Genomic DNA, 27,656 nt, shown 5'->3' with positions numbered 1-27,656 from the left:
GAGAACTCACACAGAGGCACGGGTTTAACTCATGACTGTGGGCGATTCGGATGTTTGGGGGTGTCTCTGCCCACGATATCGTCATGGCAATGATAACAAATCAACACAAGGAAAGTTAGCTACACTTTGATTAGCAGATAGCATCATCCAAGCTAGCTTCCTGTTAGTAACTCTGTTTGTCCAGACCAGGTAGATTGTTCACTGCAGTGATCAACTTCTCCCACATTCTGACACCAAAGTGCACAGGTAACCATGATGCTATCTCATGATATTTGTATAGTATGGCTGATCCTTCAGAAGTTGAATTACTCTCAAGTCCCCCTAGTCAGCAACAGTGATTTCCTACCAACATGTCTCCAAGGAGGGACAAACCATTAACTTGCAATAGAGGATGTGTCAGAACAAGTCTTATCTGCGGCAGCTCCACCTCACACCTTTCAGGACTTAAAGGATTTGCTGCTAATTTCCTGTTGCCAGATACCACGGGGCACTTGCAGAAGACTTGCCTGTATGGGTCAGAGCTATTTTGGCAGCAAGCAGAGGACCAACAGCAAATAAGGCAAGGGTGGTCATAATGCTTTGGCTTAAGTGTACAGCGCATGCTGCCATTACACACCCCATTGGTAGGAGAGAGTCATAATCCACACACACAAACCCCATGTCATACACAGGCAGTAAACAGGCAATATTTGTCTGATAAGAAAGGTCACTTTTGTTATTCGAATGCACACAGACCACTACAAGCTCCACTTTTAAAGCTTCGATTGAAAGAAAAAGGAGGGCAGCTGGGTTTCTGGACACCTCGCTCAGGCAGTCATAATTACAGAATAAACCACGCTGCTCTTTTCCCTCCATGTCATTTGGAATAGTGGATTAAGAGCAGATTTGAAGCCTTGCCATCTGTGTTTTGCACCAGAGTGTGCTTCCTTATCTCATCTGAACCATCCACCTCTCAAACAGCTCCCAGTCGCTTTTGTACTCTCCAAGCCGAAGAGGTCGGCTTAGGGCCCCGAAACTGGGTCATCTGGGTTTAGCTCAAAAAAGAAAGAAAGAAAAAAAACCAGGCTGGACTCTGGCTGCAAAGCTGCCTGGACCACACACAGGTAGGGGGAGAGAGGGATGGAGCAATCAGTGGGGATGGGGATGAGGGGAGTGACGGGTAGAAAGGTCAGGACTGAACAGTGCAGTCCCATTGCAAGGGGGGGTGGGGGTATTTTTGGATGGCGCGGCAGGGTCGCAGAGCCAGACAGTCACTGCCCCTGCTCTCGTCTGGTTGTGGGGGCCGTGGCCAAGGCGAAGGCCAGAGGGCCTCAAGGTCACGCCCTGCAACTCTTCTGTTGACAGGAACGGGGAGGGCGAGGTAGAAAGGGCACAAGAATCTGTAAGGTTAGCTGCTGTTACAGGTCTAAATAAAACTGGCTCTGTCCTCTGTCTCCACACGCACAGACGTCAGTGCAGGGTATCTACAGGTCAAGACAGAACGAGAAATAGCTGATGCACACACGCTCTCATTTCTGAGGCAAGTGGCGGGTCAGGAGTGTCACCTGTCCAGCACGGCCTCTGCTGTGAAATGTAATATCAGTTGGAGGTTAACCCACATGGATATCGAATGGACAGGGAGTTTGAAAACCATTAGAGTACAGCAGCACTTAAATTAAGTGTTTGCACTTAGTTACACTTGAATTTGCCTCTTTGTTTTTTTTTTCACTTTCCATTTCAACACCTACAGATTTTGACTTAATGGTTCTCGCTCAATTATAACATAACTGTCTCAGGTCAGCATAAGAGACAAAGTTATCCACACCTCGAGTTCCCAGACTCGTGGCAGGCCATTAAGTTACTTCACAGCAATTTTTTTTTGTTTACACTCATCTGCAGTAATTAGCCTGAACTTGATGTCGTGGTTAGGTTGTGTTCAGGCTCTGAAAGCTAAAAGCATATTTAGTCACCCCACTCCCACTTAGTCATCACAAAAAAGTCTGACTTTGTGTTTATTGTTGAGTGTTTTGTACAATTTAAGGCAAGAAAAAAAAAAGGTCCTCCCGGAGTGTTTTTCCCTCCTCTCAGCTGACTGGAGGGGGTGCGTCAGGGTCTGCGTTTGATTGGCGTCCCACCAGCTGCTGCCAAAGTGTCAGCACTACAGCAGGGAGCGAGAGCCAAAGTAAAGAAAGCTGTTCTCCTGTGTCACGGGCAGACAGTGTGTTTGTGAAGAGTGACGACCACACCGGCATCTAACCAGACCCGAGTGACATTTGCATTTACATTTAGATGCTGTTAAAAGTGCTGCAGCTGAGCAGCTAATTATGTGTTTAGCCTGGAAACCAACCCCAGCAGTGAATGGCTGTTTGACACCCTAAACTACATGCTACGGTTCAAAAGTTAATAAGGCAGATACTTCAGGAGAGAAAAAAAGTTTGCATGAGTCGTGTAGAGTCGCCTTCGAAAACGTAAAAAGTAATCCATCAACTCAAATACCACAACAGTATTTGACTCAGTTACTGCGAGAAATAGAGGGTCCTGTCCACCTGTACAGTACAGTTTGCATCCAAGGAGCCAGACTTGTCAGTTTTTATATGCTCCTTTATTCCCAAGAGGTTGACACAGCGGGTAGCTCTGCATACTTTGATTGCTTGGACTTTTTACACTTGGCTTTTTTCCTGATGCATCCCCCAAATGGATTGATGTCTTATCCCAGGATCAAACTGGGAATCATTTGTTTGTTTTCATTTGCAAATGTATAACTGCTACACTACGGGGCCACCTGTAATTTTTAAGTTGTCTGGAGTAATACTTCCATTTTTTCTTTTCTTGCTTTTTCCACTCATTTTCAGTCCAGTCCTTGTACCTGATCATTTTCACAGGAATGTTTTTATGTTAAGTCACCTAACACAAATTTTTTGAATCATTCAGGCACAAAAAAAAGGCACCAAACACAAGGAATGAGCAGTGGTGCACATTGCTGTGTTTACATATAACAGAAAAAACTCAGTAAAGGACTAAACTGCATCTTAGCAGCCTCTCACAAAAAAACAAAACATCTTTTGTTTCAATTTCTTTAGCTGAATCTATGAAAAATGCCAAAGATAACTCAGTTTGACAGGCATAAAATAGTATTTTTTAACAGCAAGGTAATTCTCAAAGAGCTATTAGCCAAAAAAACTTGGCATAGCTCAGCATAGTGTGCAGTGTGTTCTTAAATCTTTTGAGAGAACTGGACAAGTGGAAGACAAAAGAAGAAGTGTCGAGCTTGAATTTAGAATTGATCTGCAGCAGGTGAACCGATCTGAAAGTCATGCCTTTAAGAAGAAAATACAGCAAAGACTTGACACAAGACTCAAGAGATGCATCTGTCTCTACAGTTGATCCAACTACTGTTCACTGAAGCCTCATCAGAAATGCTCTCAGTGGAAGGGTGGTTTTCACGAAGCCATTCTTAAGGAAAGGAACCAGGAGGAAAGGCTGAGCTACGCCAGGTTACACGAGAACTGGGCTGAAAATCAGTGGCAGCAGGTCTGATGAATACAAATTAGAAGTTTTGGGGTCAAATCGTTGTCAATATGTAGAAGACGTACAACAGTGAGTGTCTACAGTCATCTGTGAAACATGGCAGAGGCTCTGTCATGGCTTGGAACTGCATTTCAGCCTGCGGGGATCTGCTGAGTTTAAGAAAAAGTGCCATCAGATTAAAGTTTTCATTTTTCAGCCACTGCAGTAAGTGCATAAATGGGTAGAAATGGAGCACTATCAGTCATGGATTAGCCCAGACCTCAACATTATCGAAGCAGCGATGAAAGGTCATCTCGACAGAGACTGGAACAAAAGGCAGCAACATCCAAAGAAGAGCTTTGAATGTCCTTCGAGAAGCCTGGAGGACTCTTTGTGGCCGATGGGCCTGGTTCTGCCGGAGGTTTCTTCCTGTCAAACGGGAGCTTTTCCTTCACACTGTTGCCGAGTGCTGGCTCGTAGCAGGTCATCTGATTTTGGGGTTTTCTCTTTATTATTGTAGAATTGTCACATTACAAAGCTGTTCTGATTTGGTGCTATAAAACAAACTGAATGGAATTGGTGGTCATAACAAATATGGACTTTGCACCTATTTCCCATTTTCATGTGGCTTTCAAGGGTTTGCGGACGGGGTCGTAAAAGCGAAACTCCTCTTCACATTTTCTTTTTTAAAATGTAAGTCATACTCGGCTTACTTTTCGTCTCCTTTTCACAATCTTCCATTTAATCTGCGTTCTCTGTAATTTTTCCAATTCAGCACCAAGGCTACATTTGATTGAAAAGGAAAGCAGAGCACAATCTGTAACTACACTGCCACTTTTTAAAATAGTGTAAAAAAGTAATAATAATATTAATGAATGAGAAAAAAGGTGAAATCAGTTTGTTTAAATATTTTATTGCTATGTAAAATTAAAAATCTCATACCTCCAATGAAAAAGTCCGGCTCTTAAATAAGACAAATCAATCAGGCAAAATAAAAATGTTTGGCATTGTGAACGGATGCTGGGGACGAGGGGAGAGGTCAGTTTGAGCAGATTTAGCGCAGCATTGCTGCTACACTTGTTAGTCAAAACTGTTACAAAACGCACCGTAGCGTACAGACTACCATCTTTGAAATTCTAGTTATCAACTCATGGGCTAGTACACATAGTAAACTACGAAACATGGACACAATGTTTCTCCCTATTAACATTTAATCATTTAACCGAAGGCTTACAGTAGTTCATGACACATTAACCTTAAATAAAAGTCAACCAACACATGATGCAGATGTGCGTATTATTGGCACATCTGTGAAATCCCGAGCACTTAACTACAGTGCGGTGGTGGGTGTTGGGGGGGGGGCTGTAGCTGCTCATCCCAGCCAAATCTCTGCTGTTACAGTACAATACATCTGAACAGATCAGCCAAGTAATTCAGCGTGTCGAACAATCTCTAAATCGTGCAACAGATCCTCGTCATCCCTAACGCATCCAAACTCGAGACGACAAATATAAAAGTGAAGTGTCTTCTTTTCAGTGCAGCCAAACACAAAGAAGATGAGAATAATTAATGTCAACGCAGAACTTCAAGTATATTCCAAACGCAGCTCCTTTGTCTAACCACTACATCAGAGTCTAAAGGGACTAAAATCTAGGCATGCAAGCACTACTAATGTGCAGCCACTTTTCTCTCTCTGTTACAAACTGCAAAGTGCATATTAGGAACTGGTGTGCGCTCTCTGAGAGGTTTGGCTCTTGATGCTGTGGCATTAAAGTCGTCTCATTCTCTAAAGAGGCAAATAGGCTCGGCTTTACTACACTGACATTCTAACCGTTGTGTTGCTCAATAGTGCTGCACTTAATAATATCACACAGGGAAAACATGAAGCGTTAGCATTCAAAAGGCGACCCGTTTTCGGGTCCTCCGGGCACCACATCTGGACTGCAAAAAACCTCCAAAAGCGAGAACATAAAGTGACCGTTGTTAACATAAAGCCTCTCTTATAAGTTACGAAATAAATAACATTTCAACATTTCAGAAAATGGAAACAAAATAACTGATTATAGTCGGCAAAAATAAGTTTTGTACATCCACTTTTTTTAAATTTAAATGATGGACAGCTTTGTTAGTCCATGTGCGTTATGCATCAGCATTCACTGCAGTCATGGAAAAACCTTAGAAAATAAATAAGTACATAAATAAATAATCCTTGCATTGTTTTAGTGTTTGTTATTCTTTTCTTTTACAGTACCATGACTTGTAACTGTACAGTGAGTATAATACAGCAGTTACAATGAGAAACGCGGGGCAAGCCCATCGCCTGGCATTCGAGGGGCTAGAGGGAGGGGACCGAGGGTAATGGTGGTCTGCTGAGCAGAGTGAGCAGCTCCCTTTAGCGATCCCAAATCATCCAGCCTTGCTTTGTTGATCTTCCACAAGGAGACTGGGCCAAAACGAGGCCCCAACCTGGGGTCCAGAGCAGCACCAAATTCAGATCTATACCAGGACACCTAAGATCTGGGTTTGGCTAAAAAAGTCAAAGGAGGCGAGGTTGGGGAGGAGAGGGGAGGTCAAAAGGCCAGGGTTGCCACGGTGACCTCAGAAGTGGCCCATCCTGGCGGCAAAAAGGTTACGGGAGCGTGGCACGGCTGAGGAGATGCTGCCAAAGCTGGACGAAGGCCACTTCATGATGAACTGGGAGGTCACTGGCAGCAGATACCTGGACAGACGGACAAGAGCGAGGGACGGAGGGATTAGGAGAGAGGATGAACATAATGAGAGGATTAGTCATGCAAAGGTCGCAATTTAGAGGTCGGGGCGCCTGAGTAGGCACTGAGACAGCATATAGCCAACTTTTCATTAATGGTTCTACCACTTATGACCATCTCCATTTGCACAATTCAACTTTAATATTTGCTTGGAAGTTTGAAGATTAAAAAAAAGAAAAGGAAAGAAAAGAGAAAAGAGTAGAAAAAATGAAAAACTGGAGACTTGTGAGATCCGTATGAACTGCAGCACTTGTTAAAACAGCTACGTTATTTTTTTTAGAAAATTCCAGAAGAAAGTAAAAAACGCCAGTTGTACATATCACCACGGACCAAGATGGCATCTTCAGATGTTTGGTTTTGTTTGTTCAACGGTCCAAAAAGCCCCAAATAGTCTTTTTTAAATCGCATTTAACCAAAACAAACAAATAAAAAAATCTTCACATTGAAAAAGATGAAAATAATAAACATTTGGCTTTCTTCTCTTTGCTTGGCGATTCTTGCGTTTATCAAAATAATGATTTATGTTCTAATCTTTTAATCTTTTCAGCTCCAGTTTTGTGTAATGTACCAAATCTAAAGTATCATACACACAGAGCTCTTAGCTGCGGTGCTGTTTAATTAGGTTATATGCAGTAATTATGCATCTGCTCGTACAGTAATAAATCATGGACCTCATACCGACTGTCTTTTCTCTCAGTACAACTGTTTTTTGGGGGTTTTCAGCTTTGATCCTTACATTATTTGGTATCATGAACATAAAATCCTCACCTATCATTCCGAGGCACAGGCGTCAGTACCTTTCTAAGACTTTTCTATGACACCTTCCACCGAGACAGAGCAGTGAGGCAGCTCCTGCTAACAGCGTTCCAGTACCTGAGAATGAGACCAGTGTCAGGTTGAGTCAAGGCGAGGGCTGAACCCCGCTTCCATCTTCCTTAGTTAAGGGAAATGAGTCAGGTATGGTTGTCAGAGAAATGTCAGATGAGATGATCGGGATCCTGGACAAGGTTAACTGAAGGTTATGCAAATGTTAGGGTAGCGTTCAGAAGACATGAGACGGGATGCTTGGATTCTTCTAGACTGATCGCTTAGAACAAGATTTACATTTATGGGCTTTCCCAGCACACATTCATATTGTGATATTAGACATTATGCGATCTTATTGCTATATCCGTGGCAAAAATCCTAAGCTAATAATAAAAATACAGCTAATATTCGTTTAGTTAAATGAGTACAATGGTCAAAGGGAACGGTCCCCATGGAAGCTCTTAAGATGTGACAATCTAATCAAAAGGGAGCCACTGGCGCTGAGGATTACAGAGCGAAGAAATAATATCTCCTTTTAAGCCAGAGCAGCGATAGCACACTTTTTCTCTGACAGCCCTCGTTTCTTGTGAAATAGCTCTTGGACAAATTAGCTGAGCAGCTTCTTCTGAAGTCGACCGGAAAAGGGGAGGAAAAAAAAAAGCATGTCGCTAAGGGCATCTGTTTCAACACAGCCCCAGACCCAGGAGAGTTAGGAGGGATTCAAATTAACTTGATTTACTCCAATGAGAGTGTCCTTGAAACGGCTTCAAGTGGGCCGCAGGTATCCCTCCAGCACATCATCTTCATCTGTGACTGGACTCGGCTGAACAATGGCTCAGTCCGACACTTCATCTCAAAGTTCTCCACTTAAACCCCAGAGAGGTTCGCAGGATACGCTCTGCTCTCGGCCTTTCACATCCGTTCCCAGCAGGTAGCTCAAAGTGCGCTCTTAAAAGAGCCTTCTAACGATTTTATAGCACGGTGTTGGGTGCCACCCTTTGGATTAACTCCTGCTTTACTTATGTTTCTCCTCTCTGTGCTCGACACCTTAAAACATGTAAAGATTCACCCTACATCCACCGGGAATTCTGTAGCTTTGCAGTGTCACGCTTCAGTTCGTTTCCAAAGTTTTTGCTGTAAACTCCAAGAAAAGACACGAGGGAGGAAAAAAAGATAAGAAAATTGAATACTGAACATTCATTAGGGGCCAAGTGTGTGTTCTCCGAGATCCTCGGCTAGTCACTTTGAGAATATTCAGCTCATAAAAAGAATCACTGTGGTGATACTGGCAAGGGGTGAGATGGGGTGAGATGAGGGGGGGATCTTCTCATGTCCAAATGGCTGTCATCTCTGCAGGCTGCATTTAATTGGACCCTCGTTCAGCTTCTTCCAGGTTTGTCCTCTGTTTGATTGTTAAGAAGGTCTTGGCAACAATGTGCATGCTTGAAAGCCAGTGGGTTGCGGCTCATTCATGCACTTGTGCTTTACTTCAATTCATCAATTGACAGGCACACACTCTATGCACCAATCCATACATGCAATGCTACAATCTAGTGCAGTTCCTCCTGACAGGCCGATCTTAAGTCCTCCATCAAAATTCGACTGCCGCAGTGAAATGACAGAGGCCCCGACAAAACAAAACACCATGACTGAGGAAGGAGAAGGAGACTGCTGCGATAGCTGATGCAATCAGAAATAAGAGGTACAAAAGAGGCTTGAAGGTTATCTGCAGCCCTCATTCAGCTCCACACCCCAATTAACCCTAATTACTGCCACAGTTTTCAGACAAATGAAAGTTAATAGGATCTGAAACTTTTGTCATCATGGGAAAATTGTCTTTGGGTATTGACAGCAATTCCAAGCTTAACAAGAAAGTCATTAGTGGGGCTATTTGGCTACTTCTTCTCATCTGCCCACACAGGACGAAGGACTTGCCTATAACCCCGCCAGGCTGTTGACACACCTGATCGGGGCACTTCTCACGGGGAGGATGCTTGAACTTGAGCAGGCAGGTGTGGTCAACAATGGAGACCCCGTGGACCCGATCAACGCTGATGTGTGACAAAGGCTGGTGTATGTGTGTGCACGCACATGAGACAGTGGGTTGAATTTACAGTACAAAACTCATTTAAATGTTGCATAGCAAACTGTTTGAGACCATCATAGCTATCTATAAGATTTAAAAAGGAAAGCCCGATACAAATGGATCATTCTATTAACATGTCCTTAAAAGCCTTTGAGGAATAAGAAATATGAGTGTCAATAATGAATATGGTCTTATTATACTGCAGTGTTGCAGTCTTTGACAACAGCAGGTGGATGAGTGCATTTCATTTTTCTAATTCAGGCCTGAAAAGTTCTGAAAGCTTCAGTTTATTATTGTAAAGTAATTAGTAACAATGTATTTATTTAAAAGTCTCAATTAAAGCAACCATTAACCACATTCTAATGTTTAGGTATAATGGTCATTACTTGTGTGATGCAAATATTCATTTAAGCAAAATCCACAATCTGTCTGCCATGCAAAGATGCAGTGTGTTTAGTCCAGCTGATGTCGCATCACCAAGAAAACAAAAGCAAGCACCTTCCAAAGTTTAGTGTGAATTTCACTTTTTGTGGAAGATGTTGCTTTAAAAACAGATAAACTCAATCAAACAGTGACATATCCTCCAAATTTCCTGTGCAGCTGGATGGGAACAGAGCAAAGGAAAAGTAGTTGGAGGTTAGTGGAGTGCGAGTTACTGAAGAGGGACTGATGATCGTTGTGTAACAGTCACATGACATGTGCATGCACACCCACGCGCTCTCATACACACACAATTTACCCTCTCATAAAAAGCTTATGCATCAATGACAAAATAATCCTAATTGCTTCTCAGCTATCTGAAGTGGTGGTGGGTTGCAACTGTCCCCTGCATGCCTGATGGAGAGATGCGAGCCACTCGTGCCGTGAAACTGCAAGCCACGCCATGTGAAGCCGAGCCAATTTCTGCCTTCTTGTGACAAGAAGAGAGGGGTGCTTAGGGTTGATCATGGCACTGATGCGGTGCAGGTGAGACGCTCGGCTCCCGCCGAGGCCACTCGTACTGAAAATGCACTCGGGGTGAGATGCTCTTGATAAAAAGCATTGAGTGAAAGGCGCAGTTGTAAAGCATGTGGTTAAAAAAGGATGATGCGCTGCAAGCTGGCCGAATGGTTGCGGGGTTGACCAGCAGAGCTCCAAACAGTCTGAATACGCCTCTTTCCCTCTGAACACACTTTGTCACCGTTTTGCTCTATTTGAGCATTTAAAACACATCCTGTTCTTTTGCCGTATCAATTAATCTCAGCGTGGCTTATTTATTAAATGCTAGTGAGGGACAGAAGAGGAGACCATGCTAGACTGTTGGTTGTGCAGCCAAAACAACCATCTCTGGGCAAGTGGGATCAAGCCTGTGTTACAGCTGTGAGGGTGGTGGAGGCAGCAGAAAGCAGTGAGTAGGGACAGTGCTGGAAGATGGTGGGGAAAGGGAGGGGGGCGGGGGTTTAGCAGAACTAAACCAAGCAGAGACCTGCATCGAGGGGCGAAGAGACGGAGGAGGAGGAGGAAGCGGCAGCGACAGCAGCAGGAGTGGAGCCATGGGTAGAGGTTGGTCCAGCAGCAAATGGGAAGCTTTTTTTACACAGACATATATAGACACAAGAAATAGGGAGAGACACACCAACGCGTGCTTAAAGGATACCTACAGCGAGTATATGGACACACTGGGCTTGATGGAGCTATGAATTCTAGTTGTTAGTTATTTCATCGCGTTATCACATCTGAACAAACTGAGTTAAGAAAAAACATGAGCAGGATAGTCAAAACCTAAACCGGCTCTTCAGCCATACACAAACCCTTAATACTTTTTTAACAGCTGAGGTTTTTATACAGTAGGTGCAAAGTGATAGCCTGTTAAAATATGCGCAAGAGTTATGAATCATGTAAAGTGAGGCCCCAGGAAATAAGGAGCTCTCTCTCGTAAGGTCATTTGCTGCACAGGCTCATCTGGGGTCTAATTGAATTAAGCAGGCCTCGAGGGGCCCCGGGCTAACCTGAGCGCTAATCTGTGGGCCATTATTTCCTGTTAACAGCACACTCCCTCTCTCCCACTGCCGACCCAGCTCCCTCCCTGTCTGCCAGCCCAAAGCATATGTGATTTAAAAGTTCACTCATTACAAACCCAAGCTGCTGTCTCCTGCGGGGATCAACCTTAAAAAACAGAATGAGGCTGATTTTTTTCTTTTTTTTGCTTGTTTGTTTTTATCAGGGTCTCCTAATGAAGATGATGTCTTTAAGGCTCTGCGGAGGCGAGAGAGCAAATGTTTTCTGACAGAGGTATAATGATGATAGGGCTGGAAATTTTAAATCAGAGTCTTTTTCTGTCTGTATCAGTGACTTTAATCAGTTTTGTTTCAGTGGGCTTTTGTCAGAGTTGTAAGGTTATTAATAGGTGCTTTAACAAGTTTCCAGCTACACCTAAATATTGGAGGAAGACACTGAAATAAGTGTCTTTGTTCCGAAGCCCAGTGGAGAGATGTGCAGAGCAAATAATGTCTAATTCCTTTAATTTGTTGCGATACCATTATGGCTAAACTGTTGCTGGTAATTAACTGTAATAATAATGAATTTGAGACCCATTTCTAAAGATGCCTCCTGGACCAATCCATTACCATTTTTTTAAACAGTTCAATTCAATTTTCTTTGCAGGAGTTAATCTCAACATTGTGCACGAGGATACCTATGACATTTGAACACCCTCAGATCTTATACAGTATGGAGGATGGATAATTAGCTCTCTGTGGCAGCGGGAAGCTAGAAGAATCTTTCAAAAATACAGCTGAAATGCTCGGATGTCCATCTCACCTGGTGTCATCCCACTCCGGGCTGAGTCCGGTCAAAGAACCGCGAGACTCTGAGACAAACTTGTAGACGACCAACAGGCAGTCTCGGCACAGCTGGACCAGCCTGCGACAGCACTGCAGCTCCTGGGGTGACACCACCTCACTGCTCTTGCTGAAGATGGTCTCCCAAGATGAACTGCAGAGCAGAGAGAAGTAGTGTAACACACACACACACATATATATATTTAAATTCTTCTTTTTCGCTTTAACTCATCATTATGAAGTCAATGTTGCTTGCACAATGTAATGACAGCGTTGTTGTTAAATTAGCTCCCTATAAGTCTTTGTCGAGCCGATTCGGTCTCCCTCCAGGCACAAAATTACCAGCTGGATGTCAATGGCATCTAAAAAGTATCATTTTAATGTACAGTGTCTAGTGTACGCATGATAACCACATACAAACACGCAGCCTTTCCCTCTCCATGCGTGCGTACACAGCGCAGACATACAGGAAGACAGACACACTGAGGGGGATAAAACAAATCCTGGTACAGTTAACCCCCTTTACAACCCCGGACATACCCCTGACTGTGAGAGAGCCTCAACAACTGAGGAACACAACCCCGGGGGGTACTTTTGATGTCTACCCCGTTTCACTTCTTGGGAGGTGGGGGTGGCTCCTCTGAAAGGGTTCAAAACAGTGTGCGTTTCCATTCTCTTCCTCAAAGTCGTTTTCAAAGCCTGTTGAATTCATCAGCAACAATAGCTGCGAGGCTGTTTGATTGTTGTTAAGTCCCTCAGATAAAATATCAAACAACAGACCGAGAGGAGGTTGCGGGGGGAGCGCTTCCCCTTGGATTTGGCGTGTGCTATCCGAGGTGCGCCGCTTCACTGTCTCCATGTGATATCAGGGCCCCCCGTTGGGTTCATTCGTGTTGGGGCCGTGGCCCGCTGTAGGGAGGGGCCAGACGATAGGCTAGCAAGCTAGCTGGATGATCCTGGGCAGGCTGTGATCAGACAAAAGCTGGACGGGGTGCAGCATGATGGGGGTGGCTGAGGCTAGGGTTGGCTAATCCTCATGAGCCACATGAGCCAATAGCCCTTCTGCCCAATCTCTCTGCTCTCTTTTTACCGTCTCTTTCTCACTCGGTCGCTCCTCCACTTTTTCTCTAGCCACACTTCCATAAAACGGGAGCTTTCACCAGGGAGTAGCACTTTTTGAAGGAATTCAACATGTTTCAACCACAGGGAACCAGGTCTAAATTAAGTTCTGGGGTAATTAGTTTAGCCCCCTAAAAGCCCTGGGAAGGTAGTATTTTCTGAAAGTTCAGGTCCTCTGGGGTTGGAGCTTGAAGCGATAAAAAATGTTTGATTGGTCGAGCACTCGGAGCGTTTTAGCCGGCCTGAGACTGACTGTGTGATCACACAGTAAAAATAAAAAAAATAAAATGTTTGCTTACTTTCAGAAATACAGCAGGAATTATCAGTTACTGTCTGTAAACGCCACGTTCAGACTGGGACAGACGGATGAGAAAAAGCGAGAGCAGAAGTGGTCAGTCGAGTGAATGAATAGAGGCTATGTGTCCAGAATCATTACTACATATTATTTAGTACACCAGGAAGAGTTTCAGTGGATCCCCGTATACAGTAGTTTGTAAGGAAAGCTGCAATCAGTAGTGGAAGTCAAAATTCGATTTTAAACTGAAGGAGGGAGCAGAGTTATTGACTGTGGCAACATTTTAACGCACAAACAAACACACTCAGCCCTCCACACCTCTGCACCACGCTGCGGGGAAGATGTAGGCTCTAGCAGATTTTGTGTGAATGGTCGGTGGACTAATTTGCATCATCTTCAGGGCTCTTCAAGACCCGAAACGTAGACAGCCATCGGTCAAATTCCTGCAAACAAAAGTTTGGAGTTGTCCAGCTGCTGTCTTTCTTCTCTCACTGCGTATCAACCCCTTAATCTCCATCACCTTCTCACTCTCTTCCCCAGTCTCCCTTAATTGAGAAGGGACAAATGGAGAACTTAGAGCAGCGACTTAGGTTACATCCTCTGAGCCCACTGCATCAAGAGAAAAGTCGCTGCTGAACAAGTGAACTGTAAGGAATATGGAAGGAAGGAGATGTGAGGAAGTCACACCTTTATCCCAGAAGACAAAGATACTGGCAGCCACCAGCGTTACCCCTCAGCCTCCTAGTAGATGCACCTATGGAGTAAAAGTAGTAGGTGAGTTCCTTCCTAAATGATTGCACTTGGAAAATGTTCAGCAGGTCGAGATCACTGAGATTCAAACAGATGAAAATTCAGTAACACTTGATAATATAACCCATGACTAAGGGCATAATTCCTCTGTTATTAATGGAATTTCAATGTATTTTATTTGAAATTACAGCATAATTATAGTTACGAATACTTAAATGTAGGCACACTAGAATAAGGGGGTAACAAGTCAGGCTTTTACAGGAAGCAAAATAATTGCACTGCAAGTAAAGTGTCTGACATGTCTCGTGGAATAAAAATGTATTTTTCCACTGTAGGTATGCGTGTCTACTTTTTGCGTGTTTAAGCAAGTGGAAACTGGACGGTGCGTCTTCCTGACATGATCAAGTGAGCTGTGACCGCAGTGATTCATCTTGTGAGGATTCATCTTCTGTCGCTTCAAGAAGCATAGAAATAAATAAATAAAGGCACAATAAAACTTCAGAGTATCAGATAACAACCTAAAGTGAAGGAACTCAGAGGCCTTCATTCACCTTCCCCTGCTTCTGTCCCTCCCCTCGCTTTCTTCTTGCTCTCACCAGTGAAAAAGCCTTGATTAACAGCCCAGATTTGTGACCTGAATCTGCACCCTGTCTACAAAGACTAACATGTTTCTTTCATGCCCAAAAGCTTTCAGGAAAGTGCAGTTAGGTCTGGTTGGTCTGTCACTCATTCTCTGTCATTCAGCTGCCATTTCTTCCGCAGTCATACTGAAAGAAAATGGCAAATTGTCCCTGCTGTCAGTGAAACTGATATATTGATGAAAAATGGGCTTAAGGACATGAAGGAAATTGTGTAGTGCAAGAACCTCTAGTTATGGAGATGGAAGAGTGACATTATGCAATGAATAAAGTAAGTGTAATTGGCCTGCAGCGTAATCACTTGTTTGTGTTGTTTCTGAAGAATTAGACTCCCCGAACATTTCCATTCATTCAGGCGACTTCTTTTTGATAACACGGGCAATTTTTCAAAGTCTCTTTTTTAAGTCCTGATTTAAGTAATTGCTTACCGTCTAAGTTGATGTTACATTATAGGTACGAGGCTGGTTTCATTCAGAGGTGCGTAGATTAGTTTTTACTGATCATTTTTTTCGCATGACCCCGGAGCACGCTCAGCTGAAAGAGCCATTTTAGCATCAGTGGAAATAATATCAGCAACAATTGTCTGTTTATCTCCGTTGTAGCACCGCTCTGTGTGAGTCTGCAATAAAACCTGCTTGTTGGATCCATGCACACAACCGACGTTTGACTTTGATATTTGGTGTGTATGCAGCCTTCAAGAGGTTGATCTTTTTAGTGCCCATTTAGAGAGAAGTTACGCAGTGGATGGATGTCAGTAAATATAGATTTTCAACCTGAATTTTATTTCAATAAAAGATCCGATGTGTGATTTTAGTGATTCTGTGCAGAGATTTCTTCATCAATTAATTACTTCTTTTCTTTTTTGCTTCTGCAACTTATCTTCAAGTTGTTTCTGTCCATCCAGTCTCTTTCTAGGAGGTTTTCTACCTTGAAATATAAAATTGCACCAGGGTGGATGAGCTAGCTCGCTTCCAATAAGTTTGGGTGAAATGTAAAAATTTTCCAATTGACAATCGTCAGTCCAATAACCGACGACAGGCGATACATTTGCACATGCACAGACTTTTTGATGGACGGAGCAATGCAATCATGCACGGACTGATTTGCACGTTTAGAACAGAGAAGAAGTCCAAACATGGACGAACGAATTGCCCAATCACAGACTGGAGGCGAAGGCGCAGATAGAAACGGACTGCTAGCTCAGCGAGGAGGTCGTAGACGGAGAAGACGATCCACTGGTCTGGACAATGCATCTCCCAGTGATGTCACGGAAATATCCTTGTATACCAGCCACAAGCACACCTCCAGGACGCATGTTCAACACCGCCGGCAATATTGTTAACCACCTCCGCAAACATTGCAGTAAACAGGAAACGTGCTTGTTTTCCTGTCAAAGAATTTAAGTTTTGTTTGGAGGGAGTGAAGCTACTTTTTGGATTATTCCTTTATTTATTTATTTGAGACTTAACGTTACATCGCAGCTGGAAGAGACGATTTTTAACTTGTTGTTTGGTCGAGTGTGTCAGACAGATAAACTCTGGATCGGCCTGTAAACACGGTACAGCAGAAAAAAGAAGCCAGTTGTCTTTGTTTCCCTCCCCACCATTGTGTGTTTTGTTATTTAAATAAAACGCTTTTTTCTGAACATTGGCTACAGCTGTTCTTTCTTTCTGTCATGAGTTTGAGTAAATGAATCGCTGCTACGTTTGGGCGCACTCTGAGGAGGGTGCTGTTAAAACAGCGGTATTATTTATTTCTGTTGACTGCTTCAACCAACATTATCAACAAACTTACTTAAATAAATAAATGTTCCTTGTAAAACCCGTCGACGACAGTCGATATATTCGCCCAAACACCCAAACTTACCTACCAATAACTCCTTTGTCATTCTAAGGCCTCAGTCACAGCAGAGTAAAAATAGGACAGCAGCCTCCGACAAACACTACAGACTGATCGCATTGAATTTCTTTGCTGGCTGGGATCCACTGTAAGCAGTTGCGTTGACAAACTGGTTGCCCAGAGGTTCAGTGTGCAGAAACCTCAAACTCAGTCTTTAGAAGCACAGGTCACCTGGTGTGAGGCAGCCACAAGCTTTGCAATTAATTTCCATTTAATTTATAAACACAGAAAATTATTGTGACCAGCTGGAGTCAAAGAGCGCAACTCCTCCACTCCATGAAATAATGAAACATTTATGGCAGAACGTTTACTGTAATTTGCACAAAGTTTAACACCGTAAAGCATTTCTTATTTTGCACTCAAGATGCGAGTGATAGTTGCCGCGTTGAGTGTTTATTCCTTTGGAAGGAGAGGGAAGGAGTCCGTAATTCACACAGCTGGATGTCTCAAAGCTGTGAGCAAAAAATCCCCAAACTTTAGCTCTGTCGTTTCGCTTTTTTACTCAGACTTTCGAGCCAGGAGCATTTCCAGAATATTTTAAATGGAGCGGCGAGAACGCAGCAGGGGAGCCACAGGAAATCAGAATATTCAGTCAGAAATATTTAATAAGTGTGAAAAACTGGTGTAGCTCTAAATCCTGTTGCAGATTTACTATGTGAAAAGTGAAGCTGCATAAGAATGTTAACATGTTGTTGTTTGCAAAGTGAAAAAACAGTGATTTAGGTAAGAAGCCGTGTCTGTCTGTTTTGCAATAGGTGTATCACAGTTAATTGTGGCATTATCGCGAACACATTACACAGAAATGCCAACTCGACTCTGTTTAATCAAACAGCTCAAAGCATCAAAGTCGGTTTGATGACAGCGACTGACTGCGACTGGTCCCAGAACTGCTCCCATCTTTGAAGCAATTTCAGAGACCAGTTGACTGCACACAGTTGCAACAACTGTGGCCGCACAGCTGTGATTTAGGGTGACTGTGGCCGAACCCAGTCCATCACCTGGCTCCGACTGGACCTACCCGGTGTTGGAGAAGCAGTTCCACATGCCCTGGCCGTGGCTCCAGAGCAGCCTGTTGAAGACGCGATTAAAAAGCCGGTAGAGGTGAAGGCTCTCCACGTCCGGCTCCTTCCAGATCCGCTGCAGCACTGAGCGCACATTGGTACGTACAATGTCCAGCACCTGAGTGATGGAGAGAGTGAGCGGGAGTTGGGGATGAAAAGGACAGAGAGGCTCAGGCTTGAATGGGACAATGAGGGAAAAGTAATGCTACACCTGTCATTTCTTTTCTCCTTCGTTTTTTAATCTCACCTTAAAATCAGCAATGACGGAGGCCAACACAGAGAGCAAACTTGCAATCGCATATATACACATAATGTGCATAAAGAAAGATAAAAATGATTTGAGCGGGTTTATCTCCGGATTCAGGCCTGTGGACTCGTGCAAGACTGCATGCAGAGACATGCAGCCTATTTCTCATTTGTGTGCTTTTAAGGCTCTTCTACAGGCAGGACACAAAGTGCCGGGGCAGACAGTGGAGAGCACGGCAGAGGACTAATTGCTGCACCAACGTCAGTCTTGGAGATAAGGTGTCAGAAGTTCCCGGGCGGTCTAAGGACACCTGCGCCAGCCTTCCGTCATCCCTTCTTCGTTTTCCCATCCCTCCCCACCTCGCTGACTTCTCTTCCTTCCTTTTCTTTCTCTTTTCACCCCGCTCAGAGTGCAGCACTGTGGCTCTTTTGACTTTGATTCCTCGCTCCTCATTACTGAAGTGCCCATCGGACAGTGTGTGTGTGCATGTGTGTTTGGGATGCGAAGAGGCAGATTTCCCAACAGCAATATGAGGCGAGTGAGACATGCATACACACTCAGCCAAACTGATAGATGAGTAAACACACACAGATATGTTTTGGTATGGTAATCAGATAGCAGAGCGGTGGGCGCTATGTTCCTGACCTCTGCCTGCTGCTCATTAGGCTGCTCCACTCCAAATAAAACATCAGCTCGCACCACCGCAGCCCACAACACGGCCGAGCGCAGTTGTGCAGAAAGCACTGGCTGAGAGATCACATCATTACTGACACGCCTACTGGATGCCATTACATGTCTTGTCCCCTCTTGTGTTTTGTTTACATCCTATTTGGTGTGTCTGCCTCTCACTGTCTGACATGGTAATGATCTTCATGCTCGTCTTATTTTTTTCTCTCGCTCTCTGAAGTTTGATTTCGAGGTTATTTTTCGTGCTTTAAAAGTTGTACAAAAGCTTTCAGAGAAACAGGTAGGAGAGGTGACATCTTTGTCACATTCGCCGGTTTTAACAACGTCCATTCTGTAGAAGGTGACAGCGCAGACCCGGCGCCGGCAAGGGCAGGCAATTTATGCAGGTGCCAAAAGAAAAACGGGGATCTTTTTGTTTTACAGTTCCAGGATTAAAATATCCAAGAATGACGCCTCTGACAACAGTGTGTGAGGTACTGATTAGTATTTTGACGAGTATTTTTAAAAAGTTCTAATAACTAGACAAAGATCAGGTTTTGGGACGTTACTCTCTGGAATTCAAAAATCCACATTTCCATCTGTCTTTGCAGATGGAAAAAAAAGCTACAACTTTAATTTTTATAACCTCTTTTTTGCAACCGTCTCTTGTTGTTTGCTGGGATTGCCTTCTTTCTGCTCCCAAAAGCAGTGATACTCAGTTGGCCCTAAATCCACCAGAAAGTGACAATTTGAGACAGATATCCCGGGAAAAACAAAACAACGGTTGCTGATACAGACCTGGAGCCAAACTGTTCTATGAATGACGAGTCAGGTGACCTCGCTCAGATCTCCTGAAATGTGGACGTCTGCACAGATTAAGAGGTTTGGTGTAAAAAAAACCATTTGCGACTTTTTCGTATATGTATTTCTGGGAGTTCCTTTCTCAAGGTGCAAAATATGTAAGCGCACAAACTGATTTAGTAACCTTTACTTTTACTGGTAGTTGCACCTGTTTTTAACGCCGGGAAAAAAGCACATCTTTTTTTACTGACACGAACAAACTGGGCCTGGGTTTAGGAAACAGCGCAACCTTTGCTTGCTCTCACATGCCACTTCACATCTGGCTCTAACACTCACCTTCCGCTGTTTGGTTGAGTCCAGCTTCACCAGCCAGTAGGAGGCGACCTTTGGTTTATGATATTTCCAGTTATCCAGAATCTGTGGAAGAAAAGTAGGAGTTAACAACTGAAAGGTAACCTTAAAAACTGCTACAGATTACCTGCAGAGAAGTGCAATTATTAATAACAGCCTCTGCATCATTCCAACAAAAAACAAACCAAAACAGACTACATTGCTGCTGCTGTCTCCCAGTAGCAGTCCATCATACCTCGGGGTTATTACCGTGTGTTAAAGGGCAGTTACTGTGCTGTGCAGTTCAGTCACAATAAGAAAGCATACGAGGCCAGGAATACACCTCCAGGGGGAAACAGATGCACCTTTTTGACTCCAGGGCAGGCGGGTCTTGGTCAAAGTTATTCTGTAGAGATTCCCTGTCCTCATTAAGATACTATACAACAACTTATCACTGCCAAGTTAAAGAGTGCTGTGCCAGAGAACAGTTAAACCTGCACTTTTACAGTACTTTAAAACTGAGAGAGTATCTCAGAAAAGCTGTAAATAAGAAAAATGCACATAAAATATATCATTTACATGTAGCACAAAAGAGTTCTAATGATAATAGATTTTTTACAGGTTATGACCCTGTGAGTCAAAAACCCTGGATGTGTTGTTATGCTCAAAAGCTGTCCTGGATATTGCAATGCACAAGCTCCCACTGCCAGCATTACTGTGTAACTAAAGGCACTGTTATTGTTGTCATGTTGACACAGTCTACATCTCCCCACTGGTGCACATACCTCACACGTATCGTGCTAGATCCCCTGCAAACACTGCTCCCATCGGGAAGCTGCAGCGCAAACTTTATGTGTACACACACACGCTCACACACACACTCACACGCTCAGAGTTGGGTTTCCATCATTTCAGAGGACATTACGTTGACTTTCCTTTACATTTACCCCGTCTATTACCTCTTGCCTGCCCCTGTCACCCTAACATTAAACCAAGTCTGCAGTTAAACTTGGACAATTTGCATTTTTATCCCCAAAAGAGAGACGAGTCCCCACAGTGTGACAGTATAAACATTTATATCTATTGCCCCCCACCCCCTACACGAGTAACACATGTACACACCCGTACACAGACAAACCAATGCAGCAAATAATTTGTTCACATTCTAGAAAGTTGTTTGTTTACTTGTTTAGTTTTCTCTCTCAGTAAGAACCCAACAAACAAGGTGAGAAATTGGTTACCGCAGCACATCTAACGCTTCTTACGTTTTGGGGTCTTTTTTTGTCTGGTAAGCTGCGTGCTCATTTGTCACAATGTGTTTTGTACAGGCACAAATTACCCTCAATTTCATCTTTTTATTGGTTCCAACGCCGGCAAAAGAGACGGTTCTGAATGAAAGATAAAGGAGCCAATTACACGGATACAAACACATCATTAGCCCAATTAGACCCAAGTTTAAATCACGGAAAGCAAAAAACGCCAAAGATTGTTTTCATGCCAAGTGAACACTCGTTTTCTCCTGAGGCAAAGAGTCAACAGTACAGGTGCAGCTGTTCGTCTGCGTTTCCACGGCGCTCTCATTAGGGTTCGTTAACAGTACAGGTGTGGCGGTAATTGTCTCCCACAACCCTGACACACCCAGATGTTACCCACACAGACACACACACACACATTTTGCTTTAAGGTGTTTGTGTGAGGCCACTAATAAGGTGCTGCTGGCTCGCCCTAACAACAAAAAAAATGCTGTTAATTTTTCAAGAATTGTCACTTGTTTGTCCATTTTTACATGACTTACCTAAACATAACGATCATTTAACTTTTGACATTTAATAAAGTGCCTGTCTGACCTTTCACACGATGGCCCAATTTTTTATTTTTTTTTTTAACGTAGGCCTTGCTTGGATCCAGACCAACACTACATTTGCTTCTGTCATTGTTACTTTATTGCATTTTAAGAATGTGGTTACTTTGATATATTTGTAAGTTTTATCCTCGAGCTTTGCATGGTTTGCATTTTATTACCTGGCTTGTGTAACTCTGTTTGAGAAACTATTTTTATTGTTACTATCATTTGGAAAATGTGTGTATTAATCTCAATCTTTAGCTACCTGCACACAGATGCTGATTGTTTTAACAGATATTTAAAGAAAACAAAAGTATCCTTCATTGACCACTATTTTAAGTTCCTAACTCCTAGGTTTAGCTTTATGAGCCAATTTCTTTACATAAATTTGAGTAATAATTTGTAGCACAATCACACCTGTGAAAACACGAACACACCGGGATGTCCAGGCCTGACCAGAAGCAGAGGAGGAACTGATTTATACAAAGGGGCAGTGGGGAATAGCGCGGGGCGGTAAACTGTTCGACAGGTTGCTGCTGGGGTCGTTTGAAAGACAATGGGAACCGAGCCAGAGCAGACAGGCTATTGTGAGGGAAGTGAGGAGGTCACTTTTAGTTAGGCTGCACAGTGACCGCACCTGGTCACAGAGGGGCTCTGGGAATACCGCGAGTCTGGACTCCCGCTCAACACCACTCCGTGTTGTCTTCCACTTTATTTTTCTTACACGCAAAAATAACCTTTTGATTATTTTGTGAATTATTTTCACATTTTGCACAATAGCGATCCTTGACTCACCTCGTCCAGCACACCCTCGGCCTCCTCTTCAGTTTTGCCCGGAAACCTAATCCTCATGGCGGTGAGCACTGCCAGGGTCTGACGCACCAGCTCTGCCTCCTGCTCTTTACTCCTCAGATTTATCAACGGATCGCCCTGCAGACACGTAAAGGCAAAGCATTAAAACTCGACAAAAAAACACAGCTTTTAATTAATAATATTGTGTAATCGGATGTGTTTATTAGGCCTAAAAAAATCGGGGCCATTACCAGATTATTTATGTTATAATTACTCGTTACTTAATGGTATTATGTTCTTGAACGTGACGAGAAAATTCTATTTTTGTTTTATTATCACATTTTGAGTTCTTCGGAGTTGCACTTGAATATTACGTTTTTAGCATTTATACATAATGACTAATGTATTTATACTGCTCACATTTTATATATGTGTTATAAATATATTATCAGTTATTATTTATTTCTATTTATCACAGTAAATTTAGCTTGAGATTTATGTGCTGCCAGTTTCACCAATAAATTTTGCTCCCGCCTGAGTTTCCGTAACGTTCAAAATAAGCTCAGTGAAATACAGCTCATTATGCTACAGCAGCGTATTCACTGCTAAACCTATATTTAGTTTCCTGTGCAGTTGAAGCTCGAGTGTGCAAGATGGCGAAAAACTGGGTGAAATTAGTGGATCTCATGTCATTTCGTATTCACGTGGAAGGACATTACGTGTTGTGGTGCTTACTACGGCCTCTTTCAGGATGAAGGCTTTGCACTTTGTTCTGCTCTCAATGCCAAAACTCATTCGGCTCTATTTTATTTGATTCCACTGCATCCAAAGGTTACCAGGGCACTTTAAAAAAGGAAGGGGAATGGAGGAGACAGGTGGAAAGCAACAGATGGCAACATAATAGAAGGTTATTGTTGTGGGCTCCAGCGGGCCTATACAGTATTGACCGGACTGTTTAAACGATACTAAGCAGGGTCTGGGTACAATATGTCAGAAAGGGTGAAAAGGGTAACGATATGATGGAATACGCACCTCCGTCTTTAGTGATAAAGCTGTAGAGTAATTCTCGATTGTTTATTTTAATCCTAGCTGGAGCATTTTAGAACATTTCTTGTGACTGACAACTCGCGACATATTCTGAAGTCTAACCCTACTTTGTGTGTGTGCGTTGAGTATCTTACTATATTGGAGTGGATGGTCCCCAGGCTGTTGCTGTGAGGCACCCGGTGAGCGGAGCCGCTGCGGCTCAGCGAATGCGAGCGGAGCGTGGCGGAGCTCGGCCTGACGAGGGGTGTGGCCACGGGAACCGTAGGGGAAGGCCTGGTGGACAACGCCCGCACTTCATTTGGCGACGACAGGGAGGCGATGGAACGAGGGCACGAGATGGAGCGCCGGATTGGCCCAGAAAGCGACGGTGACGCGGACGGGGCAGTGCTCGTTTTGAGCGACTTGATTGGAGGTTTCCAGTGCATGCGGCCTGTAGAGAAACAGAAGAGACGGAAAGAGTAGTGGGGGAGGAGCTCACTGACTCGCTGTCACACTTCGGTTTCTTCTCTTCAGCCTGTCTCAGTGCCTCCGTCACTGTCAGGCTCTCTCCTCTGGTTTCTATCTGTCTCCGGGTGGCTTTGGAGATGAAGTGTGGCATTAAAACTCCCACAGCTGCACTCTGGCACACTGGCCCAGTGATCCACTGTGTGTGTTATTAACAACCGCAGCATGTGTAGCCAAAACCAGAAACTAAACATTAGTCCTGTCTGGTTTGGGGATGGATTAAAGAGCATGCCTCTGTCTGTCTCACACACACACACACACACACACACACACACACACACACACACACACACACACACACACACACACACACACACACACACACACATTAGATGAACACATGTACACAGATGGAAAATGAAGTAGAAAACCCACAGTGACACTTTCTATCACCCTTGAAACTCTTCCAGTTTGTCCACTAGCCAGTGTATTAGTGTGTGCTTTCTGCTGGTGCACTGTGTGTGTGTCTGACATCAAGTGTGCACACAAGTATGGGTGTGTTTGCGTGTGTCCATGTCGCCGCTAACCCTTCTGAGGATCGGCCATTGCCAAATGAGAGCATTATGTGGCTTAGCCGTAGCAGTCCTTTGGTGGCTTGGTATGGAGTAGGGCTTGGCAAGGTTGCCGTCTCTCTCTGCACACACATGCACACACACACATCCGTAGACGCTTTGTCCAAAAGTTGGGCTTTTTCATGGCTTTGTCCTTTACTTTGTAACAACTAGAATGAGCTCATGCAAGGGTCCTCTTTTTTTCTGGACTGGCAACCCATAATGCAACCAGGGATTTTTTTTTCTTTCTTTCTTTCCAAGGTCGCCACATAGGCTGCAGTGAAAGCTGCTCCCTTTCTCACTTCTGAGGGCTGAAAGTGAGTTGATGTATGCGACTTATGTGAAATTGAGGGAATGCTTGAGACTTATCACTCTAACTATAAAATAGACTATTTCAGCATTAAACTCAAGGTGTTTTCAAGGTGCACAACAAAGTCCTTTTTCTCTTTCTATAAAAATTCCTCCTTCTCTTCATCTCTGCCTCTGCTTTCACCTTCTATTCACTGGAACTGCACTGGTCAGGACACTTTTCTTCCCTCAAGTGCTTTTCAGCGCTGCAGCATTTGTGTATGTGTAGGTCCACGATTGTGAGACGTCTTTAGTGTGAGCAGCTCGGCAACAAAGATCCACGTTCGTCAAGTCACAGGCCACGGTCACTCTGCTTAGGCTTTAATTAGACGACGAGAAGGCTGATGAACACCTGTTCGCAGCACTTGCCAACTCAAACCACCAAACCTGACCTGCTTTGTTATTGAAGAGCGTGCACCACAGATGCTAATCAAATCAGCAGTTCTCGGCATTTGTGTGTGTCCGTGTAACTGGAAATGGGAATTTGCAAGTCTAAACGTGCTTTTTCACATGTTGATAAATTTGAAAGATACACCAGTGGGTGCGCTGCGAAGCAAGTTCAACCTAACCAGGCTTTCCTTGGGTCAGCTGGCTTCACAAAACCTAAAACCCCAGTCACCGCCTTAAAAAACTTTCTTTGTTAAATTTGTGCGCTCACATAAAAGGGCGAGTTTAACGCGTCACTCGACTCTTCTCTTGCAAAGTCCTCACCCCAATCTGAGAAATTATGAGAGGAATGGATGTTAGAGCAGAACATAAAAATACAACACTGTTGCTGCAAATAAGATTAGAGAGTAACGCTGCAGAAATTCACTTCTTTTGAAATCGCGATCATCACAGGAGCACCAAGAGCGGTAAAATAAATATACCAACTTGAGTTAATATATTTATTTTACCGCTCTGTGTGCTCTCGATGCATTCCTAATGCGACAGCTGCACATTAGAGCCCTGCAACTTTAAAGTGCATCCATTTAAACATTAAAGCTTACTCGCTTTGTTTAGCTCTGACACTCTCCTGTGGCCTAATAAAGAAGACGCTAAAATCACTTTAGTGAAATCCATTTCACTGATTGTACAGATAAAAAACCTACAAATGTATCTGATCAAAGATACATTAGCAGGCTTTGTAGGTTCTTTCCTAATCAGTGCTCTATTACTTGTTATTGGGACACTATGAAACAGCCAAGCATAAAAACATTCATGCATTATGCAAACATTTCTGTGACTGAATGAATGTACAGGACAGTATAACCAATGTAAAGCACAGTTTTCTCACTGCACAGTTTCAACTGGTGGTGCTACGGCTCAACAGGTTGCATATATAATAAAAAACATATTCATATAGTTTAAAAGAAACAGCCAGTGAAAAGGTGATTTTGAACTGAAACTCTGAACATAATCTTCTCTGGACCAGGGGATGCTTTCAGTATCAGTTACTATGGTGATCTACGAGGTAAAAAGAGAGCCACCTCTCTGAAATCTGTCTTAAAGCTCAATATAGCTCGCTAATCAATTAATCTCTCTTTGCAGTACATCCCTCAGGCTGCGTATCGTATGTCCTGAAATTCTAAGTGCAAAGGCCAGGACATACATGTCAGCTTTGTTATACATTATACATTAGTCCCACTGTATGATTCCAGTCTGACTATGACAGAGACTGAGATGTAAAGTAAATCCTGACAGAGCTGAAATTCAAACACAAAATATTAAAAATGTGCAAATATGTAGGCGTGCGACTGTTCACATTCACAAATCTGAAAAACAAGGTTGTTTTAGCAATTAGGGTAATGCTCGTAATCAGACGGCTTCAGCTGAAAGAGGAAGAAATAAACAAACGGCAGAAAGAAAAGAGACGACTGAGAAAAGGGGAAGCGAGCGCAGAAGAAAGTAAACAAGGACAGATAACAGCTCCCTTTCTGTGGCGTTTGCATCTTCTCTCCAGGTACTCGGCTTCCTCCAAACACATGCAGTTAGTGGGGTTTAGGTCAAGTGATGATTCTAAACTGCCCATAGAGGTGAATGTGAGTGCAAATGGTTGTCTGTCTCTGTGTGTTAGCCCTGGTGACCTATGACCACGATAAGGACGAGCGGATGGATGGCTGCTTTCTGTATTAAACACGCTCTTAGACAGCCTGCTCCTCTACCTGAGCGCTCAGCCAAGTTCTTCTCCTTGCTCTCGCCAAGGTCGTAGGAAACTTTCTTTTCCCCTCGCTTCTCTCCACTTCTTCTTCCTCCCGCCTTCCTCCTCTCCTCCTCCTCTTCCTCGTCTGAAGAGGAGCAGGAGTTATCGGCGCTGCTGCCGCTGGTGAAGTCGGCCAGGTAGTCTGGTCGCTGACGTCTTGGAGTCTGACTGCATTCTGGCATGCTGGTCAGGGGCTGGCAAGAGTACACAGATACAGGACGTATTTACACTCATACTATAGAGTAGAGTAGTATACATACATTCATAATTATACAGGAAAAACAGAAAAGACAGTTCACACATGGACACACACTCTTGCACACATAAACATCTCTTTTTGCTTTTATCCTCCTGGGACGCTGCACTGAATTTATTTGCTTTTTAAAACCAAACCATCCAAAATGACCTCATTTTGGGAAAGCGTCCTCCTTCCAAAGGTCTGCGCCTCCACCAGAAGCTCACAAGGACAAAAGTGCAACGAGACAAACACACACACATAAATATGAAGATGTTGAGACGTTGTCAGCCTCGCCTCACCCAAAGCTCATTACCATCTGTCACTGGGAGACCTGCCGGTGACACGGCCGGCCCGCATGCCCACACGTGTGCACGTAATT

At 43.7% G+C, this 27,656-nt stretch overlaps 1 protein-coding gene across 5 annotated transcripts in view; it reads right to left on the bottom strand.

Moving 5' to 3' along the window:
- Window positions 1-5,588: 5,588 nt before the first annotated feature.
- Window positions 5,589-27,656, bottom strand: part of ttll7 (tubulin tyrosine ligase-like family, member 7) — a 79,743-nt gene continuing 57,675 nt past the window's right edge. The window contains exons 15-23 of one of the 5 annotated variants that reach the window (XM_040031352.1): window positions 27,002-27,233; window positions 23,589-23,884; window positions 22,411-22,545; window positions 19,779-19,859; window positions 17,686-17,846; window positions 11,947-12,120; window positions 10,613-10,713; window positions 7,023-7,127; window positions 6,093-6,205 (exon numbers count right to left, since the gene is read on the bottom strand). In XM_040031352.1, coding sequence (XP_039887286.1) covers window positions 7,045-7,127; window positions 10,613-10,713; window positions 11,947-12,120; window positions 17,686-17,846; window positions 19,779-19,859; window positions 22,411-22,545; window positions 23,589-23,884; window positions 27,002-27,233 — 1,263 coding nt within the window. In that variant the 3' untranslated portion in view covers window positions 6,093-6,205; window positions 7,023-7,044. Of the gene's footprint in view, window positions 7,128-10,612; window positions 10,714-11,946; window positions 12,121-17,685; window positions 17,847-19,778; window positions 19,860-22,410; window positions 22,546-23,588; window positions 23,885-27,001; window positions 27,234-27,656 lie in introns of all 5 variants that reach the window. The other 4 variants (XM_040031342.1, XM_040031377.1, XM_040031362.1 and 1 more) reach the window with 4 other exon arrangements.

Source organism: Simochromis diagramma, unplaced genomic scaffold (assembly GCF_900408965.1).
Source record: "Simochromis diagramma unplaced genomic scaffold, fSimDia1.1 OVJJ01000334.1, whole genome shotgun sequence".
NCBI lineage: Eukaryota > Metazoa > Chordata > Actinopteri > Cichliformes > Cichlidae > Simochromis > Simochromis diagramma.
Note: the sequence above shows the minus strand (reverse complement) of the source record. Positions and strands in the feature narration are given on the sequence as shown.